The sequence below is a fragment of the Schistocerca gregaria genome, chromosome 2 (assembly GCF_023897955.1).
Source record: "Schistocerca gregaria isolate iqSchGreg1 chromosome 2, iqSchGreg1.2, whole genome shotgun sequence".
NCBI lineage: Eukaryota > Metazoa > Arthropoda > Insecta > Orthoptera > Acrididae > Schistocerca > Schistocerca gregaria.
In genome coordinates this window covers 496357455-496381158 of record NC_064921.1, presented here as the reverse complement: position 1 = coordinate 496381158, position 23704 = coordinate 496357455, and the positions used below count along the sequence as shown (strand labels likewise).

General features: G+C 42.2%; 1 protein-coding gene across 1 annotated transcript in view; it reads right to left on the bottom strand.

The window, feature by feature from the left end:
* Positions 1 to 16359, bottom strand: part of LOC126335854 (hemicentin-2-like) — a 546546-nt gene extending 530187 nt beyond the window's left edge. Inside the window, exon 1 of the mRNA XM_049999325.1 lies at positions 16342 to 16359. Within this exon, the coding sequence (XP_049855282.1) occupies positions 16342 to 16359 (18 nt within the window). The remainder of the gene's footprint in view (positions 1 to 16341) is intronic.
* Positions 16360 to 23704: the final 7345 nt, after the last annotated feature.

The window sequence follows — 23704 nt, the reverse complement described above, 5'->3', positions numbered from 1 at the left end:
ATACGGGATACTCTACCTGTGCTGCTAGAACATGTGCCTTTACAAGTACGACACAACTTCTTTAGTAGATGAATTACGTTTCCTTAGGAGTCTTCCTACGAATCTCTGTCTGGCATCAGGTTTTCCTGCTATACAGGGTGTTACAAAAAGGTACGGCCAAACTTTCAGGAGACATTCCTCACACACAAAGAAAGAAAATATGTCATGTGGACATGCGTCCGGAAACGCTTACTCACCATATTAGAGCTCATTTTATTACTTCTCTTCAAATCACATTAATCATGGAGTGGAAACACACAGCAACAGAACGTACCAGCGTGACTTCAAACACTATGTTACAGGAAATGTTCAAAATGTCCTCCGTTAGCAAGGATACATGCATCCACCCTCCGTCGCATGGAATCCCTGATGCGCTGATGCAGCCCTGGAGAATGGCGTATTGTATCACAGCCGTCCACAATACGAGCACGAATAGTCTCCACATTTGGTACCGGGGTTGCGTAGACAAGAGCTTTCAAATGCCCCCATAAATGAAAGTCAAGAGGGTTGAGGTCAGGAGAGCGTGGAGGCCGTGGAGGACCCAGTTGAGGACCACGTACCGTAGTACGATGGAGCTCCTGCACATTTCCGTCGAAGTGTTCGTACGCTTCTCAACAACAGATTCGGTGACTGATGGATTGGTAGAGGCGGACCAATTCCACGCAATTGTGCGATCACGTCATCAACACAGATTTTGTGTGAACGTTTGGGCAGTACGACACAACATGTGATTCATGCACGATGGAGCTCCTGCACATTTCAGTCGAAGTGTTCGTACGCTTCTCAACAACAGATTCGGTGACAGATGGATTGGTAGAGGCGGACCAATTCCACGGCCTCCACGCTCTCCTGACCTCAACCCTCTTGACTTTCATTTATGGGGGCATTTGAAAGCTCTCGTCTACGCAACCCCGGTACGAAATGTGGAGACTATTCGTGCGCGTTTTGTGGACGGCTGTGATACAATACGCCATTCTCCAGGGCTGCATCAGCGCATCAGGGATTCCATGCGACGGAGGGTGGATGCATGTATCCTTGCTAACGGAGGACATTTTGAACATTTCCTGTAACATAGTGTTTGAAGTCACGCTGGTACGTTCTGTTGCTGTGTGTTTCCACTCCATGATTAATGTGATTTGAAGAGAAGTAATAAAATGAGCTCTAATATGGTGAGTAAGCGTTTCCGGACGCATGTCCACATGACATATTTTCTTTCTTTGTGTGTGAGGAATGTCTCCTGAAAGTTTGGCCGTACCTTTTTGTAACACCCTGTATAGCAGGAAAACCTGATGCCAGACAGAGATTCGTAGGAAGACTCCTAAGGAAACGTAATTCATCTACTAAAGAAGCAATTCCTTCGACCGATTCTTGAGTACTGTTCATCAAACTGGGATCCTCACCAGGTAGGATTGATAGAAGAAGAGAGTGAAAATACAACGAAGAGAGAAGTGTTTTGCCACTGGTTCGTTTAGCCCGCGAGAGAGTTACACAGATGCTCAACGAACTTCAGTGGCAGCCGCTACAAGCGAGGCTTTGTGGATTATGGAGAAGTTGGCGTTTGAAATTTCGAAACACCACTTCAAGGAAGAGTATGACAACATACTACTTTCACCCACATACGTCTCACAAAATGAACACAACAAGAAAATTCGAGGAATTGGAGCCTACAGAGAGGCTTACCGATAGCCAAGCTTCCCACCAGCCGTTCGTGAATGGAAGAGCGGGTCAATTAGGGGCACCAAAAGTACTGTCCGCCACATAACGCCACGTGGCTTGCGCCATATTAAGTAGATGTAGATAACCACTGGTCTGATGCAGCTTTCAATGCTTCTCTTTCTCGCGTGAGTGTCTTCATGTCTGCATTGGAACTATGAGATCACACCCTCAAGCGATACAGAATAAGCACTTGACGGTAGAAATTAATTCAGAAACATCAGTAATTAATGAATGGAAAAATTTGCGCATAATTTTTATGTGCAGTGAGGCCGAGGTAGGAAACGAAACGTAACTGAAGAAGTATTTTTCCGTAATTTTTGCGACTCTACTTTACGGACCGGAAATGAGATCTTTACACTGACTTAAAAATTTGCCAGTGGTTCTACGACGTTACCTCCGAGTTCGCTGTCTCCGTGCACTCAACGACTCGATTCACCAGTCTCCGCCGCTTCCCATTTAACTGACATGGGTCGCCTGACCACCTGTAAATAGTACGAATAACCATCTTTTGAAGCTCGCACCGCTGCGAGACGTGCAAGCGTCAGTGAGTTCCTGGAATGTACCGACAAGGATATGGAGCCATGCCGACTCCAGTGCTGTGTCAGCTGTCCTAGGATTACGTATGGAGGACCCATACCACGAATAGCACGATTGAAATGCTCCTACAGATTGTCGATTGAGTTTAAATCCGGAGAGTTTGGTAACTATGTGGGAGCGGTAAACTGATCAAAGTTCTCTTCGATCCACGCTCGTGCACCATGGGCTGTGCGACACGTTGCGTTGTCCTGCTGATAGATGTCATTGTGTGGAGAAAAAAGCAGACAGCAAGTAGGGGTGGACATGATCCCCAAGGACAGTTGCATACTGGTGTTGATCCACTGTACCTTTAAATGGTTCGAATGGCTCTGAGCACTATGGGATTTAGCATCTGAGGTCATCAGTCCCCTGGATTTAGAACTACATAAACGAAACGAACCTAAGGATATCACACACATCCATGCCCGAGGCAGGATTCGAACCTGCGACTGTAGCAGCAGCGCGGTTCCGGACTGAAGCGCCTAGAACCGCTCGGCCACAGGGCCCGGCACTGTACCTTCCAGAATGACGATATCAGCCTGGGAATACCATGATAGCATTCTCCAAAACATAACACTCCCTCATCCAGAATGCGTCCTTTGCTTTCAGATGATTCACTTCGTACACACTAACAGCCGATTGTACGATGGAACATAAAACGTGATTCATCTGGAAAGGTCACCTGTTGCCACTCAATGGACGTCCAGCTGCGATACTGTCGTGCTAATTCCAGCCTTCGTCTCTGATGAGCAGCAGTCTGCGTGGCTGCATGAACCAGGCAACTGCTGCAGAGCTCCAGAGCTGTTAACAGCCACTCGGCTCATATTGGCGGTCAGTTAGTCGGTAGTTGAACATCCTTCACCTATACACAGCTCCGCAGCCGTCGTTGACCACTGTCATTTATGGCCTGAGGTGCACCACAGCTGTCCCGGCGCCAATTTTGGGTAGTGCCATTTGGCCACTTACGGTCTACTTTAACAACGGCGGCAATAAAATCGTTTACAAACTTGGCAGTTTCGGAAATGTGCTAACCTTGACCCAAAAGCCAATGATAATGCGCTCTTGGACGTCAGATAAATCGTTCCGTTTCACAATTAAGGCAACGACTGCAGTATTTCCGTATCAACCTCGGCAAGCTTTATAAACTCTCTACTGCTAGCTCTGCTACCTGCGGTCTGTGAGTGTAACTGCACGTTGACGTCGAACATAGGCCTTAGTGACATTAATGTGGTTGGACCGCTTCCCAACGTGTGGTCCGCGGACCCCTTAGGGGTCCGCCGGCTCTTTCTATGGGGTCCGCGGCCACATTTCACCAAATCGTGTAAAATAATGAGTAAAATTATTGAGTAAAAATGTGAAAACGAAATTCATCATTTTTTTCGTGTGAAAAACGTGTACTTTTACTTCATGTCGTATTCTCAAGCATCCTTTGCGGTTCCTAAGTGAGAACGAATACACAGTTTAGTGCCGGAGCATGCGGCTTCTCTGATCGACTGTTTCGGAACAATACGTGGGTCGTTTGTGCGCCGGCTCACGGCGCTAGATGCACTGAGACCTATTACGCAAGCGCGGAGCGAGCTTTGTCGGATTTATTATGTGAAAACTCTGCAAGTACTCCATTGGTTGCAATATCCCGTGAAATAACCAAGAAGTGTAAGTACAGCGAAAGCTATTTATAAATGGGCTTTATGGAGACAAAGAATGGTAAAGCTCAGAGTGTAATTTTTCCGCGAGTCCTTCCGAACAGTTCAATGGTTCCAGTTAAATTGCACCGTCATTTTGAAGGTACTCACCCGGATTTCCAGGCTAAAGACATCGATTTGTTTTTCAAAAGGAAGAGTGCTGAACTAGCTTTTTTGCAGCATTGCATAAAAACTCATGGGAAAACAGTTAATAAAAATCCAGTAAAAGCTTCTTTCTTGGTTAGTTATCGAGCGGCAAAAACAGGCAAAGCTCATACCATTGCAGAAAATCTCATAAAGCCGTGTGTTAATGATATTGTTTCTTGCATGCTAGACTAATTGGGAACATGGCGCGTGCATTAAGAAGCTTTCCGTTCCCATGGGTTTCGCTCTGAAATTTAAAGTTACTGTGCTCTTGACTGACGAGAGGTCCACCATGGATTTTCGACTGAAGAAGGGGCCCGCCTGCTGAAAAACTTGGGAAGCCATGGAATAGTTTACAGCCGGGCGGGGTGGCCAAGCGGTTCTAGGCGCTACAGTCAGGAGCCGCATGACCGCTACGGTCGCAGGTTCGAATCCTGCCTCTTGCGTGGATGTTAGTGATGTCCTTAGGTTAGTTAGGTTTAAGTAGTTCTAAGTTCTAGGGGACTGATGAACTCAGATGTTAAATCCCACAGTGCTCGGAGACATTTTAACCAGTTTTTGAATAGTTTACAACATCTGTGAAGGTAAGATAAATAAAATTCGAAGGATAAGGAAGACAAGTTCGTTTTAAGAAGGTTAAGGCACAGTTGCTGCTTACCACCACTGTTGTTCAGCTTGTATGTAAGAGAAGCAAAGAAGACAGTAAAATAAAATTTCGGAAGAAGAGTAAAAGTACAAGGAGAGCAGATTTTAACTCTTAATTTCGCAGACGTTTGAGTACAGAAGCGAATGGATGGCAGTTGAGAATGGAATGCACTTGGGTTAAGTGTAAATAAAGCAAAGACGAAGACGACGAAGAACAGAAGTAAATAGTCTAACGACCTGCTTAATATCTAAATTGGTAATGACACAGCAGTAAAACAAATTTCTTGTTTCTAGGAAGATAAATTACGTAGGTTTGTGCGGTTAAAGCGTCTGTTAGATGTAGACGGGCATCGCAGATGAAAACTTTTATGGATTAAAGAAACCAGGTCTCAGATATTAATTTGAAATTCGGGGAGAAATTCATGAAAGCTTATCTATGGAGCAGAGCACTGTGTGGAGGTGTAACCTGGAGTCTCAGAAATTCGAGGAGGAAGGTACCTGAAATGATTTGAATAGTGGTGCTACCGAAGAATGTTGAACAAAGTTGTCACATATTTTATGAAATGAAGATTTACTGTGAAGAATAGTTGAGAAAAGAAGTCGATGAAAAATGTTTACGAAAAGAAGAAACAGTTTAGGGAAATCTAGGAATAGTTAATCTGGTGTGGGTAGAAGCTGTAGACCTGATCAATAACAGGGGAAAAACAAGACTAAAATATTCAGTGGGGATTTTACAGGATGTTGAGTTTAGTGGTCACAAATGGGTGGAACGGCTGGTACCACATAGATAGAGGTGGATGGCAGAACCAAGCCAGTCGAAATACACCTAAAATTTATGTTCAGATGGTTCAAATGGATCTGAGCACTATGGGACTTAACATCTGAGGTCATCAGTCCCCTAGAACTTAGAACTACTTAAACATAACTAACCTAAGGACATCACACACACCCATACCCGAGGCAGGATTCGAACCTGCGACCTTAGTGGTCGCGAGGTTCCAGACTGAAGCGCCTAGAACCGCTAGGCCTCCAGAATTTATGTTCGTTGTAAACAAATTTATGCTGTTCTAGAAGAATTTCTTTATGTTTATATTCCATACTTTATAACGTGTTCCCTTCTAGAGTGGTCAGTTATTTTGCTGCCCAAACAACAAAGTTAATCAACACCTTTTAATGTCTCACTTCCCAACTTAATTCACCATATAACTTTAAAAATAAATGACATCCTTCGTTATTTCTGCGCGAATCTCATTGTATTCGCATTGCGCTCTGCAAACCAGGCATGAAGTTTGACAGATAAGAAGCTCAAAAAATGATAAATATATGGCTCCAAAAAGTGATAAATACTTTGGCACTGAACAAATTGGCCACAAACCAGACAGTCATACGAAACAAGAACAGATGATGAGCTTCGATTGTGTCAAGGATTTTACTAAGCTACTAACGCACAAACTTTATTTCCCGTATACAAAGCGTACTTGTCAAGTACCTCTCGAACAGTGGACGAGCAAAGTGGCACAGTCGTAAGAAAAAGCATTCGTGATCGAGGGGTCGGGTATTAAAAATTTCCACCTTCCAACCAGGTACAGATTTTACTTCGTTCAATTAAATCGCTTAAGGTAAATGCTGATGTGGATCGTTTGAAAAGCACTTGGCTGGTTTCCTTCCTTATTATTCCCCATTTGGGTATGTCTCCAGCTCTAATGAACTCGTCATCGTCGTGACATTAGATCATAATCTTCCTTGGATCGTCCTCGAATAACGAACTCTCCGATACGTACCTGCCCCTTCTGTAGGCGAAGCAGACAACAGTTTCTTGTAATGGACGTCGCTCATTATACACTTTAAGCTCTTCTCTGACTGATACGTGTCTGCAGAAAAACTGCGTCGGATTTGTGTGTCCTGCTAAGCAATAATTATCTGTGATGGAACAGGCCATGGGTGTACAGACGGTCCAGTGCGCACAGTATTGTGACTGTTGGACGGCATGAACCGGCAGTACAGCCGTGGACTGTTCGATCTAGAAAGACGCTGGGAGAAACTGAAGAATCATGTCACATGCTTGCACGGATGGAGATTTATCGTAGCATGAAGAAATTCGACAAGCTGCGACATCGAAGATACCGTTTGCTGAGAGTTTTTGCATTTCTGATGAGATGTCGAGCTGAACATAAAGTGCCGAATTTTACTTAAGTGACGCATCACATCGATTCAGCGACAGCCAAGAGAATCAAGAAGTGTGCCTCCTTTCTCTTGGTGCCTGAGTGGGTACATTTTATCCGCTGCAGCCTTACTGCCGGGAACCATTCTAAGAATATTGATTTTGCTACTGGTAAATCATATTAATTCGTGGATCTAGGACTCAATTGATGACGATATGTGGGTAGCAGCCGATCCCGCAGATAGGAAGGGTTCAGTTCAAAACATCAAAAAATGTACGTCCCTTTAGCAGACCCTCACTGGTGACCCCACGCAAGACCGCCATCAATCTAACATGTAGCTGAGTAAAAATGCGATTACAGTTCTGGAGAGGGGTTTGACCCTTACTGGCACTACTATGGTCACACTGGCCGCGGTCGTCATCAGCGCGGCTGAACAGGTTGCAGCGCGACAACCGACTGAAGCAGCTGCAGAAGTAAGTCGAGAAACTTGTCGCGCTGTGACGGAAAATAAGCTTCAGAAGTAAACCTTTAGCAGCAGGGAAAGAGGGAGGGGTGTTCGGGACTTGAGAAAGTACCCACAGATTGTTGCCTAAAAAAATCGGTAGGTCCAGAAAAATAAGATGCCTTTATGTCCCATTGTCAGCAACATGAGGACTCCTTTATCGCTGACAAAACACCTGACAGAAATGCTAAGCCCTACTTTTTCCGTTATGCAGACGACACATTCGTCAGCTGGCCCCATGTAAAGCAAAAATTCCTTGACTTCCTTGCACATCTGATCTCCCTACATCCCGACATCAAATTCACTATCGAGAACGAAGAGGAAGGAAAACTACAATTCCTGCACGTCATGATCAAGAGGAGAGCAGAAGCACCCTGTGTCACGATGTGAATCGGAAGAAAACATACATGAACTGTATTTGCACCCAGACAGATGCCGCCATTCTGCGCAGAGGAATGGGGTACTAAAAACACTAGTACCCAGGATTTAAACTATCTCATATGCAGAGAGTCTAGACCAGGAACTGAAATACTTCACACCTTTGTTCCGAAGAAACGTTTTCTCAGAATGGCAGGTTGTCCCCCACGCCGTTACAGCACAATCGGTGGAGACCAAACAAGTGGTTGGCACTGCCTTTGTACCACCTCACTATCGGAAAACTGAAAAAAGCACCTAGTAAACACTGACTTTTGCCTACCACATAAAACATGCGCGTTACTGGGGAGCATTAAAGACGACCTCATGTTGAGGACGGCCGTATTGTAGAAGACTCCGTGCCATTGAGGCCAGAATTAAACAAACACTTCTCACCATCTAAGATCGATGCCGAGAACACCAGCGGCACACTCGACTAATGTATCTCAACAAATCGTCGCCCGAAGCAGATTGGGTCTAATTAAGAAGACACTCAGCAATCACAACCATTCGGCGGTCGAGGAAGACGGTGTAATTACACCTAGGCTATGAGCAACGCCGACACGATCGTTTCCGTGGTCACCGACACGCACGCTCGGCTTATGGAAGTAGGTGGATATAAGTGAACCCCTGGCTCTCTTGAGATCAGTTCATTAGCGCTCCAGACGACGGCAACATGTCCGAGCGCCGAAGTATTGTACTCGTTTAAAGTCCGGCAATACACTTTTGGACTGTTCGATCAACAGATACACCGGATGAAACTGAAGAACCGCTATGCTTTTCAGTGGCCTTCACAGTAAGGGAAAGGCGACCAGCAGACAGAATCATTTGGCTAACAGTTTTCCATACGATTAGAAATGACTGATTAACCACGCTATTACTTGCAGACATGATGCTTTCGAAATGGTTACCTACTAAAACGATGCCAACACATAACGTTCTGTAATGGAAAACATCACAGGTTATTAGTGTAGTGGTACGTACGCTATATGGTACTTTTTGGATAATAGGTAATAGGTCAGTGACAACAGAACCTACTAGGAAGGCTCTCAGAGTGATCAGTTTTCTGGTTTGATACGTCCCATCACAAATCCTTCTCTTGTGTCAACCTCTTTATCTTAGAGTAGGACTAGCAACCTACCCCGTCAATTACATGTTTGCGGTATTCCAATCCAGAAGAAAAAGTGAAAGAATAAAAAAGATTTGATGTGGGAAAGTTAATTCTGTTGTTAATTTAATTAAAAAGAATTGTGGAATAACAAATGAAGTAAAAAGAATTGTCGAATAACAAATGAAGTAAAAAGGTACGGCCCAATCCTTCATTTCGAAACCTACCCTGACATTTTTCGTGAGGGTAGAAAGCACTATGGGAATTACACTGTCAGTCTTTTAGCAGCTACGGCGCAATGCAAGTATTTTTTTTTTTAAATGGTAAACTTACTAATCTTGCCTAGCGCTCAAATCAGTGAGTAAGCAGGCGTAGCCGTGACAAGAGGACGTAGCGCCGCAAAGCGTGAAGTCCATTTATTTTAAGCACTTAAACCGTGCCAAAAATGTCTCACTTTATTAATTTTTTGAATAACCTGCAGTTCATACGGACAGATATACTGTTGCAGATCTAATTGTTACTCAAGTGACTAGCAAAGGAAAGAAAATCAAGCTAATGTATTTCCATCAATCAGGACTTTAATTTGTTTACATTACCAGAACTTTAATTTGTCGACATTTAATATTTTGGAACAATTCCTGTTGCACAGTTCTAATGCCAACTTTTGGAAAATGTACATTTTACTAACAATGATACGGCTCCTTGTTTATTCCCTGTAGTCGCCACAAAAATGTTAAGTGTCTCTAGGATAACGGAAACAGACATTTTCCTCACAGCAGGCACTCCTGATAAAAGAAGTATTAATGAGTTCAGGGACTTCACATTCTTATTTAGACAGAACTGGAATTGAATAAGAAATGGTCGTGGCGTTGTTCTGCATACTGTGCTGCGTACCAGTCACGCCTGATAAAATTGGTAAAATGTAGTGATGCAAACTGACAATACAGAGATGAAGTTCAACAATATTGTTCCGTTGATTAACGTGAAAAGCCAAAGGGATTTCTGAAATTATAGTGTCCGATAACTATCTGAAAAATGTTTTACACTGTTGGAAATTTTTTTTAACGAGGGGCTGAATAACACTATTAGTTCCAGATGAAACGCGAATTATATTAACAGTCTCTTCGTCATCCTCCTAAAGGAAGAGGTGTTGTTACGTTCAGGCCAAGATTCCAACGAAAACAATGAATTATTCTATCCAAATGACGAGAAGACGTCTCTTATGTAACACTGAAAATTATTCTCTCTCAGTTTTCCAGATTTGACAAGGAAACAACTCTATTTAAAAAAAGAATCGTCCTAAATTGACTTGGCGTTCCTGGAGACGGAGATACAGTTGCAGTTACACTAATCCACTGGTACTTATTAAGGGGGTAGTTGTATACAACTGTGTCATAGCTTTCAACAACTACAAAAGCGCACGAGATGATAAATTACGGGTGGCACGAAACCTGACTAATCGACTTCATATGTATCTTTTATGCGATGACAAGGCGCTTCGTCTCTACGTCAGCTACGAATTTCTCTTTGGTATTACCTAATAATAACACCTCCTCTACACGATTACTGGAGACAAACTTCTAATTTTGCGACCTCCTTCTCCGTATAATTTCCTGCAACTGTTTAATCAAGCAAAGATGCCTGTAAATCGGTAATGTTTATCCCACTTGTAATTAAGATTGCCCATTCTCGTAGACCTCTCTCAGTAACAGTGCACTGAGTCTCATGAGCAATTGTAAATTATTCGGTAAGTTTTTCTTTCACACTTTTGCAATTTTCATTTTGGTATATATTTTGCACTTTTTGTAAATCTTTTTTTCATTTATACAGTTCACGTTCAGATTTTACGAAACTAAACTGGCTTTACACACTGACCAAGTATACGGATTTATTTCCTCCTGCGTTTAACCCAAAAAACTGCACACCTTTCTTTGTCACTGAAACCTATTACTGTACATATTTTCCGCGGGCTTGGAAAATAGTCTATTTTTGCTCTGGACTTTAATTAGCATAATAATCATCGTCTGAACCACAATTCTGACGAAATGTTGATACCATTGCAATGAATGTTCAAGAAATTAACTGAAAGTAACACATACGTACCATGGGTCTTCAGAATAAGTAGGTGATTTCTATTGACTACCACATTATTCGTATTTTATCTTTGCAAGGGTCAATACATTAAGTAGCTTTCACATTACTGTGAAACTCTGAAACGTGGATAAGGAGAGATGTTATTAGCAAGAATATGCCAAGAAACCGCAAAGAAAATTAATTCAGTTTTATCTCCATCGCTAACACTCAGCGATACTGCAAAGGCAACGGCTAATTATTACGGACATTAAATGAGATCCATATTCGAGCGAATATTAACCGTGACCAACTGTGTCAGAGAAACCATCAACGAGAATTAAACTTAAACTTAGAAATCACGATCGCGTTGTGCTGTGTTATCTTTTGGCTGTGTGCCTGCAACAGAGGGCATGTAGCCGCCATATTCTACATGTTGTCTCTGCTACAACTACGGCGAAGGTGTACATGACTCTAGCAGCCTGACAAGCTACGAATTAGGCAAATTTCAATTATTTAAAAAAAATACTTGCATCATGTCTTTGCGGATAAATTTGTGACACTGGTTTTCTTTTTGTTCTTCCTATACAAAAAAATTCAAGATCGGTCTCGATATGTGGAATTGGACAGTTTCCTTGTGTTTGCACCAAGATAGACCCACAAAGCTTACATAAATTACCCTTTTGACTAATCTGTACCGTAACAGACCATCATCTTTCTACTTCGCTGGCATCTCTGCCATTTCTGAATTTCATCATACTTCGCAAAATACCTAACTATGTGAGGCGGATAGTACTTCTGATAATAATAACTGACTCCCACTTTCCTGTATCACTCGCGAATGGCGTGTAGGAAGAATGATTACCGGTAAGCCTCTACTTTATTTTCTCGTCGTGGTCATTTCGTGAGACGTATGTGGGAGGAAGGCTCTTACCGGACAGTATTCACTCGAAGTTTCAATATTACACCACTATTTGATGCACAAAACCTCTGGCATTAGAGTTTATTGAGCATCTGCGTAAGGCTCTCCTGCCGTCCATACGAACCCTTGACCAAACGCGCCGCTCTTCGTCGTATCCTCTCTATCTCTTCTGTCAGTCCTACCTGGCAAGTATTGTTGAAAAATACTCAAGGACCAGTGGAACAAGAGTTTTGTAAGCCAGTTCCTTCGTGGATGAATTACATTTCCTTAAGATTCTTCCAATGAAACTCAGTCGGGCAATTGCTTTTGCTACCATTTGTTTTTTGTGGTCGCTGAAGAAAGTTACTCCTGGATACTTTGCTGTAGTTACAGTTTCCAGTAGTTTCTCATCAATACTGTAGCTGTACAGTAGCAGATATATTTCTGTACGTATGCCCAATATGTTACATTTATTTACGTTCAACTGCCAGGACCAACACCATTCATCAGTTCTCCGCAGTCCCTTATTCTGCAAATCGCTACTGTCTTCTGGCGTTGCTACTTTTTTATACCCAACTGTGTCATCTGCGAACAGTCTTACATAGTTTCCGAGGCCTTCTACAGCGTCGGAAACTATTTAAGACGGTCTTATCACACTTCCTTCGGGTACTGCGGAAATTATCATTACATCTGTCGATTTTGTTTCGCTGAAAGCGACGTGTTGAGTTCTGTCTGCAAGGAACAACAATATCAGTGATTCCTAGAGCAAATCAATCACACTGTTTATTCCCTTTTGTGTGACTTTTGTTCACAACTCATGTTCTACGTGTGCTGTCGGCTACAACTACGGCAGGGGTGCACGTCTCTCTAGCAGCCTGACGAGCTACGAATTTAGCAAATTTCAACTATTTTTAAACAAATACTTGCATTATGTCTTTGGAGCTTCAGATTCACCACACCAGTAACCCCTTCGCAGCACTTCAAAACGCGAGTCTTCGATTCCTTCCATGCACCCATGCCTCTGCTATTGTTGTAACTAAGCATGAAATTCTGCCCACGTATTGTCATATAGGAACAATTAATTTTGCCCTATACCAATCATCCTGAAGTGACAAGTTTTGTTTCGTGGTCATACGAGCGACAATCTTTCAGACCCGATGAGGTCCTACAGGAAACCGTAAAGACTTTTCCAGTCGCATCCCCTAGGCCACAAACGATGAAATCAGCATTTGGACCAAGCGACGTTGCACAGTGGTTAACACACTGGACTAGCGTTCAAGAGAATGTCTGTTCAAATCTGCGTGCGGCATCCGTATTTAGGTTTTCCGTGATCTCCCTAAAACGTTCCAGACAAATGGGCACTGCCGATTCCCTTCTCTAGGTGTCTGATAACATCCATGTCGACAGGACGTTAAATCCTAATGTTCCTTCCTTCCTCCCTTGCTTCATCCTTTCAACAGTCAGTACTACATTGGACACAGATAGGTCGAATGTCTTTCTACAAAGATCTCTGCAGCTGGTTCTTCAATAAATGCCACCGCCTTTCCGTGATTCATGGTTCATATCGCAACATACGGAAAGCAATGAGCGTGAACAGCTATGGTGCACTACATGTCCAAGTCCTTGCGTTCCTGCACAGGGGACTGTTAGGGAATGTTGCAACAGAGATAACATCTAACACAACTCCTGTTGGTCCACTATCAATTCCGAAAACGAACATGCCGTGCAATACTGTGAAAACGATCTGGACGCTCACTGGTTCACACGCAGCCCCTTTCCGATTCTTCAGACAGTGTGGCTGACGGTGTTAGATCTGTCTAGTTACTCTAATGGTATCAGTATATTGACAAGAAGTGAAGAACCTACCAACCAGGGCTCGGCGATTATAGTAACCAATAATGAGGCAAATTTTAACGTATCTTTGTCTCGAATTTTTGTGCTGACGATGGAATTTCGTTCCCACTCAGTCCACAGTTCCAACAGAAATCGGTGAGTTCGAAATAAACTTTCAAGTAACAAATAAGGAAATCTTATGGCCAGGTTTCAATTTATGCATGCCTTTGAGCACAAAAGATCTCACAGAGGTGCTCCACAGTTATTTCCTGCAAATTCTTGCTATATCTGCATCAGCCAACATTGTCAGTGAGTGGCCAACGGTGGGCGTTCTACTACCACTATGTAGCTTCCAGCGGCTGGTGTCGTTTCACCGTGACTACTAACGCAACAAAACCGAAGTCATCCACGAGATCCTGGTGTACCATTCACCACAAAGGCCTTCCAAGCCAGTTCGCTTCTGGGCACTGTGGAATGGAAACGTGCACTGCCACACTAGAGCTGGAGAATTATTTACATCCTGTGCTCTTGTTGCTGCATCCCGAAGTGAAATGTATGGCTACGTTAAGTACAGTGAAAACGTCCATTTTACCACAACGTTTATTTTGAAAGGAATAATACATCCATTAACGATGTGGGATATTTTGGTGTTCAAAGTGATAACACTACGTGAATGTAGTTCTGAAATGAACGAATTATCATTATCTGTGAAACATTAGTACATAACACAGTACAAACGGTGGAAGTAAAGTCAACTTCTGAAGAGGCAATAGAAAATTTGTTCTCAACATTCGTACATTTTTCTTTCTACAATTTGATTCGTGAGATTGAAGATTTTTCTTCGTAAACCAAATTTAATTTTTTGCAAATATACACTTCTCGATCGTTAATGAAAATTTAAAATATGAAATTCGACATTTTCAAATTGAAGCATTCGCTCATTTGAAATTCGAAAATGTTTTACCCGCATTTTGTTAGATATACTACAATTAGAGGCTTCGATTGTAATAAGTGATCATCAGCACTAAAGATCCATAATCTTGGCACAAAATCAACACCTAAAGTCAGAATAAAACACTCATTTTGCTCAATTCAAATTGAAAGTGGTTAACTATAATCTAGTTTGTAATAGCCCTCAGAAAATTTGCGAACAAAAGGGAAAATTTGAATTTGGGAGATATGGCCACTAGTTTCGATAGCATTAGCTTTATATGTTCGACAAGAATGAGTAATACCAGTTAACTTTGGCGAGAAATTTACATGTGACATGAACCATTAAACATTAAAAGCAGTTGTACGTGTACCTTTATAATTGACATGGTTTAAAAGGTACCAGGTAACTTTCAGTTCTCCAAAAAAATGCATCATAAGCGTAATTTGACGTATCTTGTATGAAACCCTAAAAGAAACAAGCGGTAAGGACGAATAATTGAATGTCGTCTGCACGATCGGCACTTCAGTGTGGATTCCTACCTTTGCAGGCAAAGAGCTGCCAGTGGTACAATCTAAGAGACATTCGTAGCTTCCTGACTGTTGGACACATTTTATGAGACTGATTTTGCAAATACGTTGCACATGGCAGCTCGTATCCACATTTTATCATAATTTTGGACAGTGTTTACTCAATTACTATAACATTAGAATATTTACTGTTTCGGCACTTAGAAAAACTCAAAATGCTGATAATCCAACTCTTAAGTGGATAGGAAACTGGAAAATTTTGAGTACATAAATGTTTAGTAGTGTGTGGAGAAGATCATCGAGACTTATAAGTTTTTGTTAAGCTTATTTTGATTCTTAAACGACTTCAGTGAGTAGTATAGCACAGTGTATTTACCTAAAGCAAAATTTCTATTATTCTCACGATTAAGTGAGCTTTGATTAAGGGGGAATTCCAGCTACGAATTCGGCAGGGCAAAATTTTTATTATTCTCACGAATAAATGAGCTTTATTAAGGGCGAGTTCCAGCTACAAATTTGGTCGGGTTGGGCTATTATATTAATTTTTGATGTGTTAGCTCAGTTTTAGAAACTTTATCTTTGAGCTTCCATGAATTTGGACATGCAATTATCAGGGACCACTCTCCAATTTATCGTACTTCGCGGTACGTGGTCGGCGATTATTCCGAGTAATGAACAGACAGATAAACTACATACTGTATTTCGCATCATTTGTTTCCATATACGTAGGTCTCATTATTAAATGCTGCAAAGATAATTGACTGCAGTTTATTACAGGTACGTGTTTCGGAAGTGCATGGTTTCCCATAAACTGACAACGAGCAACGGTAGACCACATTATCGCGCTATCCGATAGGCAGGTCGCCAATTAAAAGTTTGACCGCAATTAATTGTTTGACGACAGTTAACAGTTTATCGGTTAGTTAATTCTAGCCCGTAGGAACGTGGTAATTGGAATTTGCGAAAGTGGATATAAAACCTTACTAGGTTTGACTGTTGTAACATGTAAACCACACCGCAAAATTTCAAAAGAACTGAGATTTGAAGAACCTGCATTACCCTGAAGCCCTGGCACACTCTATATTTACCTTTGTTACCAAGGCCATACCTGAAACATATTGAAAGGAGGATATAAGATGAACATCAAAAAACGTAAAACGAGGATGAGGGAACGTAGTCGAATCAAATCAGGTGATGCTGAGCAACTCAGATTAGGAAATGAGACACTTATAGTAGTAGATGAGTTTTGCTATTTGGGGAGCAAAATAACTGATGATGGTCGAAGTAGAAAGGATGTAAAACGTAGACTATCTATGGCAAGGAAAGTGTTTGTGACGAAGAGAAATTTGCTGACATCGAGTACAGATTTATGTGCCAGTGAGCAATGGTAAAAAAAATTTTGTTTTGAAGAGCGCGCCGCAGCGCGTTGTGTGAAGCAGTCGCCCTCCGTTTCTGGCGGTGGCGCCGCTGTAGCAATCGCAGCTTTGGTGTCTCCCTCTGGTGGGAAAGCGGAAAGGTTGTCTGTTCACGTGCATTTAAGGGGCGCTATCAGCTCGGAGTTAGTCAGTCGGGGTGAGGCTAGGTCAGTCTCGCGTCACCGGTTGCTGGTCTGTTTCTCGTTCGCATTTGTGCGGCAGTTAGTGTCTGCCTGTCGTCGGAGAGCGAGTATGTCTGTCGTTTGGATCAAACTTGAAGCCATAAAATGAGAGTCTTGCGACTCCGACAGTAACAGAACTCAGTCAGTGGTCGCCCGGTCGGGGCTGAGTCCCTGCATCCGAGTCTGCACGTTAGGCCAACATTCTGCTCGAGTTGCTCGGGCAACGGTCATTGGCGGTTGGATCGATCGGTTGGACGGTCGCGCACTGAGACACAAGATGACTAGTCCGCCTTGAGCGTTGGCACATATGAAGTCCCCACATGAGTCCTGTGGGCCGCGCCGAATAGAAAGGGGTAGTGGCTTCGCGGTTGACACGAGAGCAACAGGAGTGAAAACACGACAGCGGGCTGGCCGGGGCGAGCTGCAACGCCGTGAGACGGGAGATCGGCGCGCCTTCCTGCGTCCGTTGAAGCGGCTGGCAGCGGACGGTTCGGGAGAGCGTTCGGGGTGCTGTGCCAGGACTTTGACAGAAATCGCAGTTTATTAGAAGTTAAGTGATTGGAGATATGTTGTTTGATTTACTTGTTAAATTCTACTTGTTTTCTTGGTGAGGTCACCAGGCGCTTTCTTTTGGGGTCGTCCGACCATTCCCTTCCGTTTGCCCACCCGCGGGAAGGTGGTTATTTGTGAATTGGGTGGTCCGTTTTTCCCTCGTGGAGTTAGGGAGGTTTAGAGCAATCTGCAGTTCGGGTTGCTCAGTAATCTCCCTGTCAATCTGCCATACGTTAATAGCTGCTTCTGTCATGTTTGTCGGATTCGGTGTTAACGAATTTATAGAATTAACGTGTGAAGGTCGAATTCCTGAAATATGTTTTTATCTTGCCTATTATCTTCCGAGGTGGTATATGTGTAATGTAGAGCATGTTGTACATTTTATGTAAGTCTGAATTTCATGGGTTTTATTTAAATTGTCATTTTTATAAAGTTGCCACCCTTCCACCGTAAGAGTCCTTTTAAAAACAAATTGCACTTTCGGTGGCAAATAATTTCTTAGTATGAGTATTTGTACCATTTCCATCCCTCTTACAGGGTACATAGACCATGTGTTTGTGTGAGTTGTCAAAATTTATAGTTCAAAGTTATCTGGTGTGTTGCAGATTTGCACCAGTGTAGTCTTTCAGAGGTTGTTGTGTGCGGTAGCGACTACGGCCGTGTTGAAAGGGAGCAGCGAGCTTCTCAGCCCGAAGGCTCATACTGTCAATGTTGTTCTTTCTGCCTCTAAATAAAATTGTAACTTCCTATTTCGAGAGTGCTTTTCTGCTTATAAATTTTAAATCAGTTTTTCAAAAGGCTTTTATGAATAAAATTCCGATTTGTTAAAGGTAATTACATTTTCATCAATAACTCCCTGGCAACTACTTCCACGCTCACCTAGTTTGATTAAATGTGTTAATGTTCTTGATGAATCGCTAGTAAATAAGGTAAATTCTTTACGAAGAGATTTTGAAAGTAAGTTCACGGTTCAGCCAGGAAGTCTTTTCCGGAAGTATCCGTATGGTGTGTAGCCACGTACGGAAGTGAATCATTGACGATAAATACTCTAGACAAGAAGAGAATAGAAGCTTTCGAAATGTGGTGCTACAGAAGAATGCTGAAGATTAGATGGGTAGATCACGTAACTAATGAAGAGGTATTGAATAGAACTGGGGAGAAGAGGAATTTGTGTCACAACTTGACCAGAAAAAGGAATCGTTTGGTATGACATGTTCTGAGGCATCAAGTGATCAAGAATTTATATTGGAGGGCAGCGTGATGGGTATAAATCGTAGAGGGAGACCCAGAGATTAATACACTAAACAGATTCAGAGGGATGTAGGGTGCAATAGTTACTCGGAGATGAAGAAGCTTGCACAGGATAGAGTAGCATGGAGAGCTGCATCGAACCAGTCTCAGGACTGAAGACCACAAAAACAGCACAAATACAGCGTGCAAAATACAAAATAAAATAGTGGTAATGCAGGAGTAGGTTTCATAATGAATAAAGAAATAGGAGTGTAGGTAAGCTACTACAGACAGCATAGTGAATGGATTGTTGTAGCCAAGATAGACATGAAGCCCACGCCTCCCACAATAGTAAAAATGGTTTAAATGCCTCTGAGCACTATGGGACTTAACTGTTGTGGTCATCAGTCCCCTAGAACGTAGAACTACTTAAACCTAACAAACCTTCAGAGCATCATACACATCCATGTCCGAGGCAGGATTCGAACCTGCGACCGTAGCGGTCGCGCGGTTCCAGACTGTAGCACCTACAACCGCTCGGCCACCACGGCCGGCACAGTAGTACAAGTTTATAAGACAACTAGCTCCGCAGATGACGAAGAGAATGATGAAATGTATGATCGGATAAAGAAATTACTCAGATAGTGAAGGGAGATGAAAAATTAATTGTCTTGGGTGACTGGATTTCGATAGTAGGAAAAAAAAGAAAGGAACGTAGTAGGTGAATATGCAATGAGGGTGAGAAATGAAATTGGAAGACGCCTGGTAGAATTTTGCATGGAGCATAATTAATCATAGCTAACACTTAGTTCCAGATTCATGATAGAAGGCTGTAAACATAGAAGAGACCTGGAGATACAGGAAGGTTTCAAATAGATTATATAATGGTAAGACAGAGATTTAGAAACCAGGTTTTAAATTGTAATACATTTCCAGGGGCAGATGTGGCCTCTGACCACAATCAATTGGTTATGAACTGTAGGTTTAAACGGAAGAAACTGCAAAAAGGTGGGAACTTAAGGCGCTGGGACCGGGATAAACTGACAGAACCAGAGGTTGCAGAGAGTTTCAGACAGACCATTAGGGAACGATTGACAGGAATGGGGGAAAGAAATACAGCAGAAGAAGAATGGGTAGCTTTGAGGGATGAAATAGTGAAGGGAGTGGAGGATCAAATAGGTAAAATGACGAGGGCTAGTAAAAATCATTGGATAACAAAAGATATATTAAATTTAATTGGTGGAAGGAGAAAATATAAAAATGAAGTAAATGAAGCAGGAAAAAAGTAATGCAAAGTTTCAAAATGATATCGACAGGAAGAGCAAAATGGCTAAGCACGGATGGCTGGAGGACAGATGTAAGGATGTAGAGGCGTATCTCACTTGGCGTAAGAGAGATACTGCCTACAGGAAAATTAAAGAGACCTTTGGAGAAACGAGAAGCACTTGTATGGATATGAAGAGCTCAGATTTCACCTAGTTCTAAGCAAAGAAGAGAAAGTAGAAAGAAGGAAGGGGAATATGAAGGGTCTATACAAGGACGATGTACATGAGGACAATATTATGGAAATGGCATAGAACGTAGATGAAGGTGAAACTGGAGATGTGATACTGCGTGAAGAGTTTGACAGAGCACTGAAAGACCTGAGTCGAAACAAGGCCCCAGGAGTAGACAACATTCCATTAGAACTACTGACGGCCTTGAGAATGCCTGCCCTGACAAAACTCTACCATCTGATGAGCAAGATGTATGAGACCGGAGAAATACCTTCAGACGTAGAGAAGAATATAGTAATTCCAATTCGAAAGAAAGATGGTGTTGACAGATGTTTAATATTCATGGCTGCAAAATACTATCTCGAATTCTTTACAGACAAATGAAAAACTGGAAGAAACCGACCTCGCGGAAGATGAGGTTGGATTCCGCAGAAACGTTGGAACACGTGAGTCAATACTGACCCTACGACTTATCTTAGAAGAGATATAAAGGAAAGGCAAACCTACATATCTAGCATTTGTAGACTTAGAGAAAGCTTTTGACTATGTTGACTGGCATACACTCTTTCAAATTCTAAAGGTGGCAGGGGTAAAATACAGAGACCGAAATGCTATTTACAGTTTGTGCGGAAACCAGATGTCAGTTATAATAGTCGAAGGGCATGAAAAGGAAGCATTAGTTGGGATGGGAGTGGCAAGGGGTTGTAGCCTACACCCGATGTCATTAAATCTGTCTATTGACCAAGCAGTAATGTAAACCAAAGAATAATTTGGAGTAGGAATTGAAATCCTTGGAGAAGATACAAAAACTTCGAGGTTCACCGATGACATTATGATTCTGTCAGAGATGGCAAAGGACCTAGAAGAGCAGTGAACGGAATGGACAGTGTCCTCAAAGGAGGATATAAAATGAACATCAACAAAAGCAAGGATAATGGAATGTAGCCGAATAAGTTGGGTGATGCTGAGGCAATTAGATTAGGAAACGAGACTCTTAAAGTAGTAGATGAGTTTTGCCATTTGGGGAGCAAGATAACTGCAGAGAGGATATAATATGGAGACTGGCAATGGCAAGGAAAGCGTTTCTGAAGAAGAGATATTTGTTAATATAGAGTATAGATTTCAGTGTCAGGAAGTCGTTTCTGACAGTATTTGTATGGAGTGTAGCCATCTATGGAACTGAAACGTAGACGACAAATAGTTGGGACAAGAAGAGAATAGAGCTTTCTAATTGTGGTGCTACAGAAAAATGATGAAGATTAGAGGGGTAGATCACATAAATAATGAGAGATATTGAGTGTTATTAGGAAGAAGGGAAATTTGTGGCACCACTTGACTAGAAAAAGGAATCGGTCGGTAGGACATGTTCTGAGGCATCATGGGATCACCAATTAAGTATTGGAGGGCAGCTTGGAGGGTAAAAATCGTAAGCAGATTCAGAGGGATGTAGGTTACAGTAAGTACTGGGAGATGAAGAAGCTTGCACAGGATAGAGTAGCATGGACAGCTGCACCAAACCAGTCCCTGGACTGAAGATCAAAACAACAACAACATGGTAACCATCAGTAATATATCATTTCATTATCAGTTTATAGACTCGAAATCAGTTTTTGACTCACATGTTTCGTCAGTTTGGTGAACATCTTACAGAAATCCTTAACAGCGTTTTTTTTAATTATAGCGTTACATAAAGACAAATATAAAAACAGATGCCTTTAATACCGACTCATAATCGCCCACTGTGTTTCATCGTTAACGGCTATCATTTTTTTTTTTTTTGTCATCAGTCTACTGACTGGTTTGATGCGGCACGCCACGAATTCCTTTCCTGTGCTAACCCCTTCATCTCAGAGTAGCACTTGCAACCTACGTCCTCAATTATTTGCTTGACGTATTCCAATCTCTGTCTTCCTCTACAGTTTTTGCCCTCTACAGCTCTCTCTAGTACCATGGAAGTCATTCCCTCATGTCTTAGCAGATGTCCTATCATCCTGACCCTTCTCCTTATCAGTGTTTCCCACATATTCCTTTCCTCTCCGATTCTGCGTAGAACCTCCTCATTCCTTACCTTATCAGCGCACCTAATTTTCAACATTCGTCTATAGCACCACATCTGAAATGCTTCTATTCTCTTCTGTTCCGGTTTCCCCACAGTCAATGCTTCACTACCATACAATGCTTTACTCCAGACGTACATCCTCAGAAATTTCTTCCTCAAATTAAGGCCGGTATTTGATATTAGTAGACTTCTCTTGGCTAGAAATGCCTTTTTTGCCTTAGCGAGTCTGCTTTTGATGTCCTCCTTGCTCCGTCCGTTATTGGTTATTTTACTGCCTAGGTAGCAGAATTCCTTAACTTCATTGACTTCGTGACCATCAATCCAGATGTTAAGTTTCTCGCTGTTCTCATTTCTACTACTTTTCATTACCTTCGTCTTTCTCCGATTTACTCTCAAACCATACTGTGTACTCATTAGACCATTCCGTTCAGCAGATCATTTAACACTTCATCACTTTCACTCAGGATAGCAATGTCATCAGCGAATCGTATCATTGATATCCTTTCACCTTGTATTTTAATTCCACTCCTGAACCTTTCTTTTATTTCCATCATTGCTTCCTCGATGTACAGATTGAAGAGTAGGGGCGAAAGGCTAGAGCCTTGTCTTACTCCCTTCTTAATACGAGCACTTCGTTCTTGATCGCCCACTCTTATTATTCCCTCTTGGTTGCTGTACATAGTGTATATGACCCGTCTCTCCCTATAGCTTACCCCAACTTTTTTCAGAATCTTGAACAGCTTGCACCATTTTATATTGTCGAACGCTTTTTCCAGGTCGACAAATCCTATGAACGTGTCTTGATTTTTCTTTAGCCTTGCTTCCATTATTAGCCGTAACGTCAGAATTGCCTCTCTCGTGCCTTTACTTTTCCTAAAGCCAAACTGATCGTCACCTAGCGGATTCTCAATTTTCTTTTCCATTCTTCTGTATATTATTCTTGTAAGCAGCTTCGATGCATGAGCTGTCAAGCTGATTGTGCGATAATTCTCGCACTTGTCAGCTCTTGCCGTCTTCGGAATTGTGTGGATGATGCTTTTCCGAAAGTCAGATGGTATGTCGCCAGACTCATATATTCTACACACCAACGTGAATAGTCGTTTTGTTGCCACTTTCCCTAATGATTTTAGAAATTCTGATGGAATGTTATCTATCCCTTCAGCCTTATTTGACCGTAAGTCCTCCAAAGCTCTCGTAAATTCCGATTCTAATACTGGATACTCTATCTCTTCTAAATCGACTCCTGTTTCTTCTTCTATCACATCAGACAAATCTTCACCCTCATAAAGGCTTTCGATGTATTCTTTCCACCTATCTGCTCTCTCCTCTGCATTTAACAGTGGAATTCCCGTTGCACTCTTAATGTTACCATCGTTGCTTTTAATGTCACCAAAGTGTGTTTTGACTTTCCTGTATGCTGAGTCTGTCCTTCCGACAATCATATCTTTTTCGATGTCTTCACATTTTTCCTGCAGCCATTTCGTCTTAGCTTCCCTGCACTTCCTATTTACTTCGTT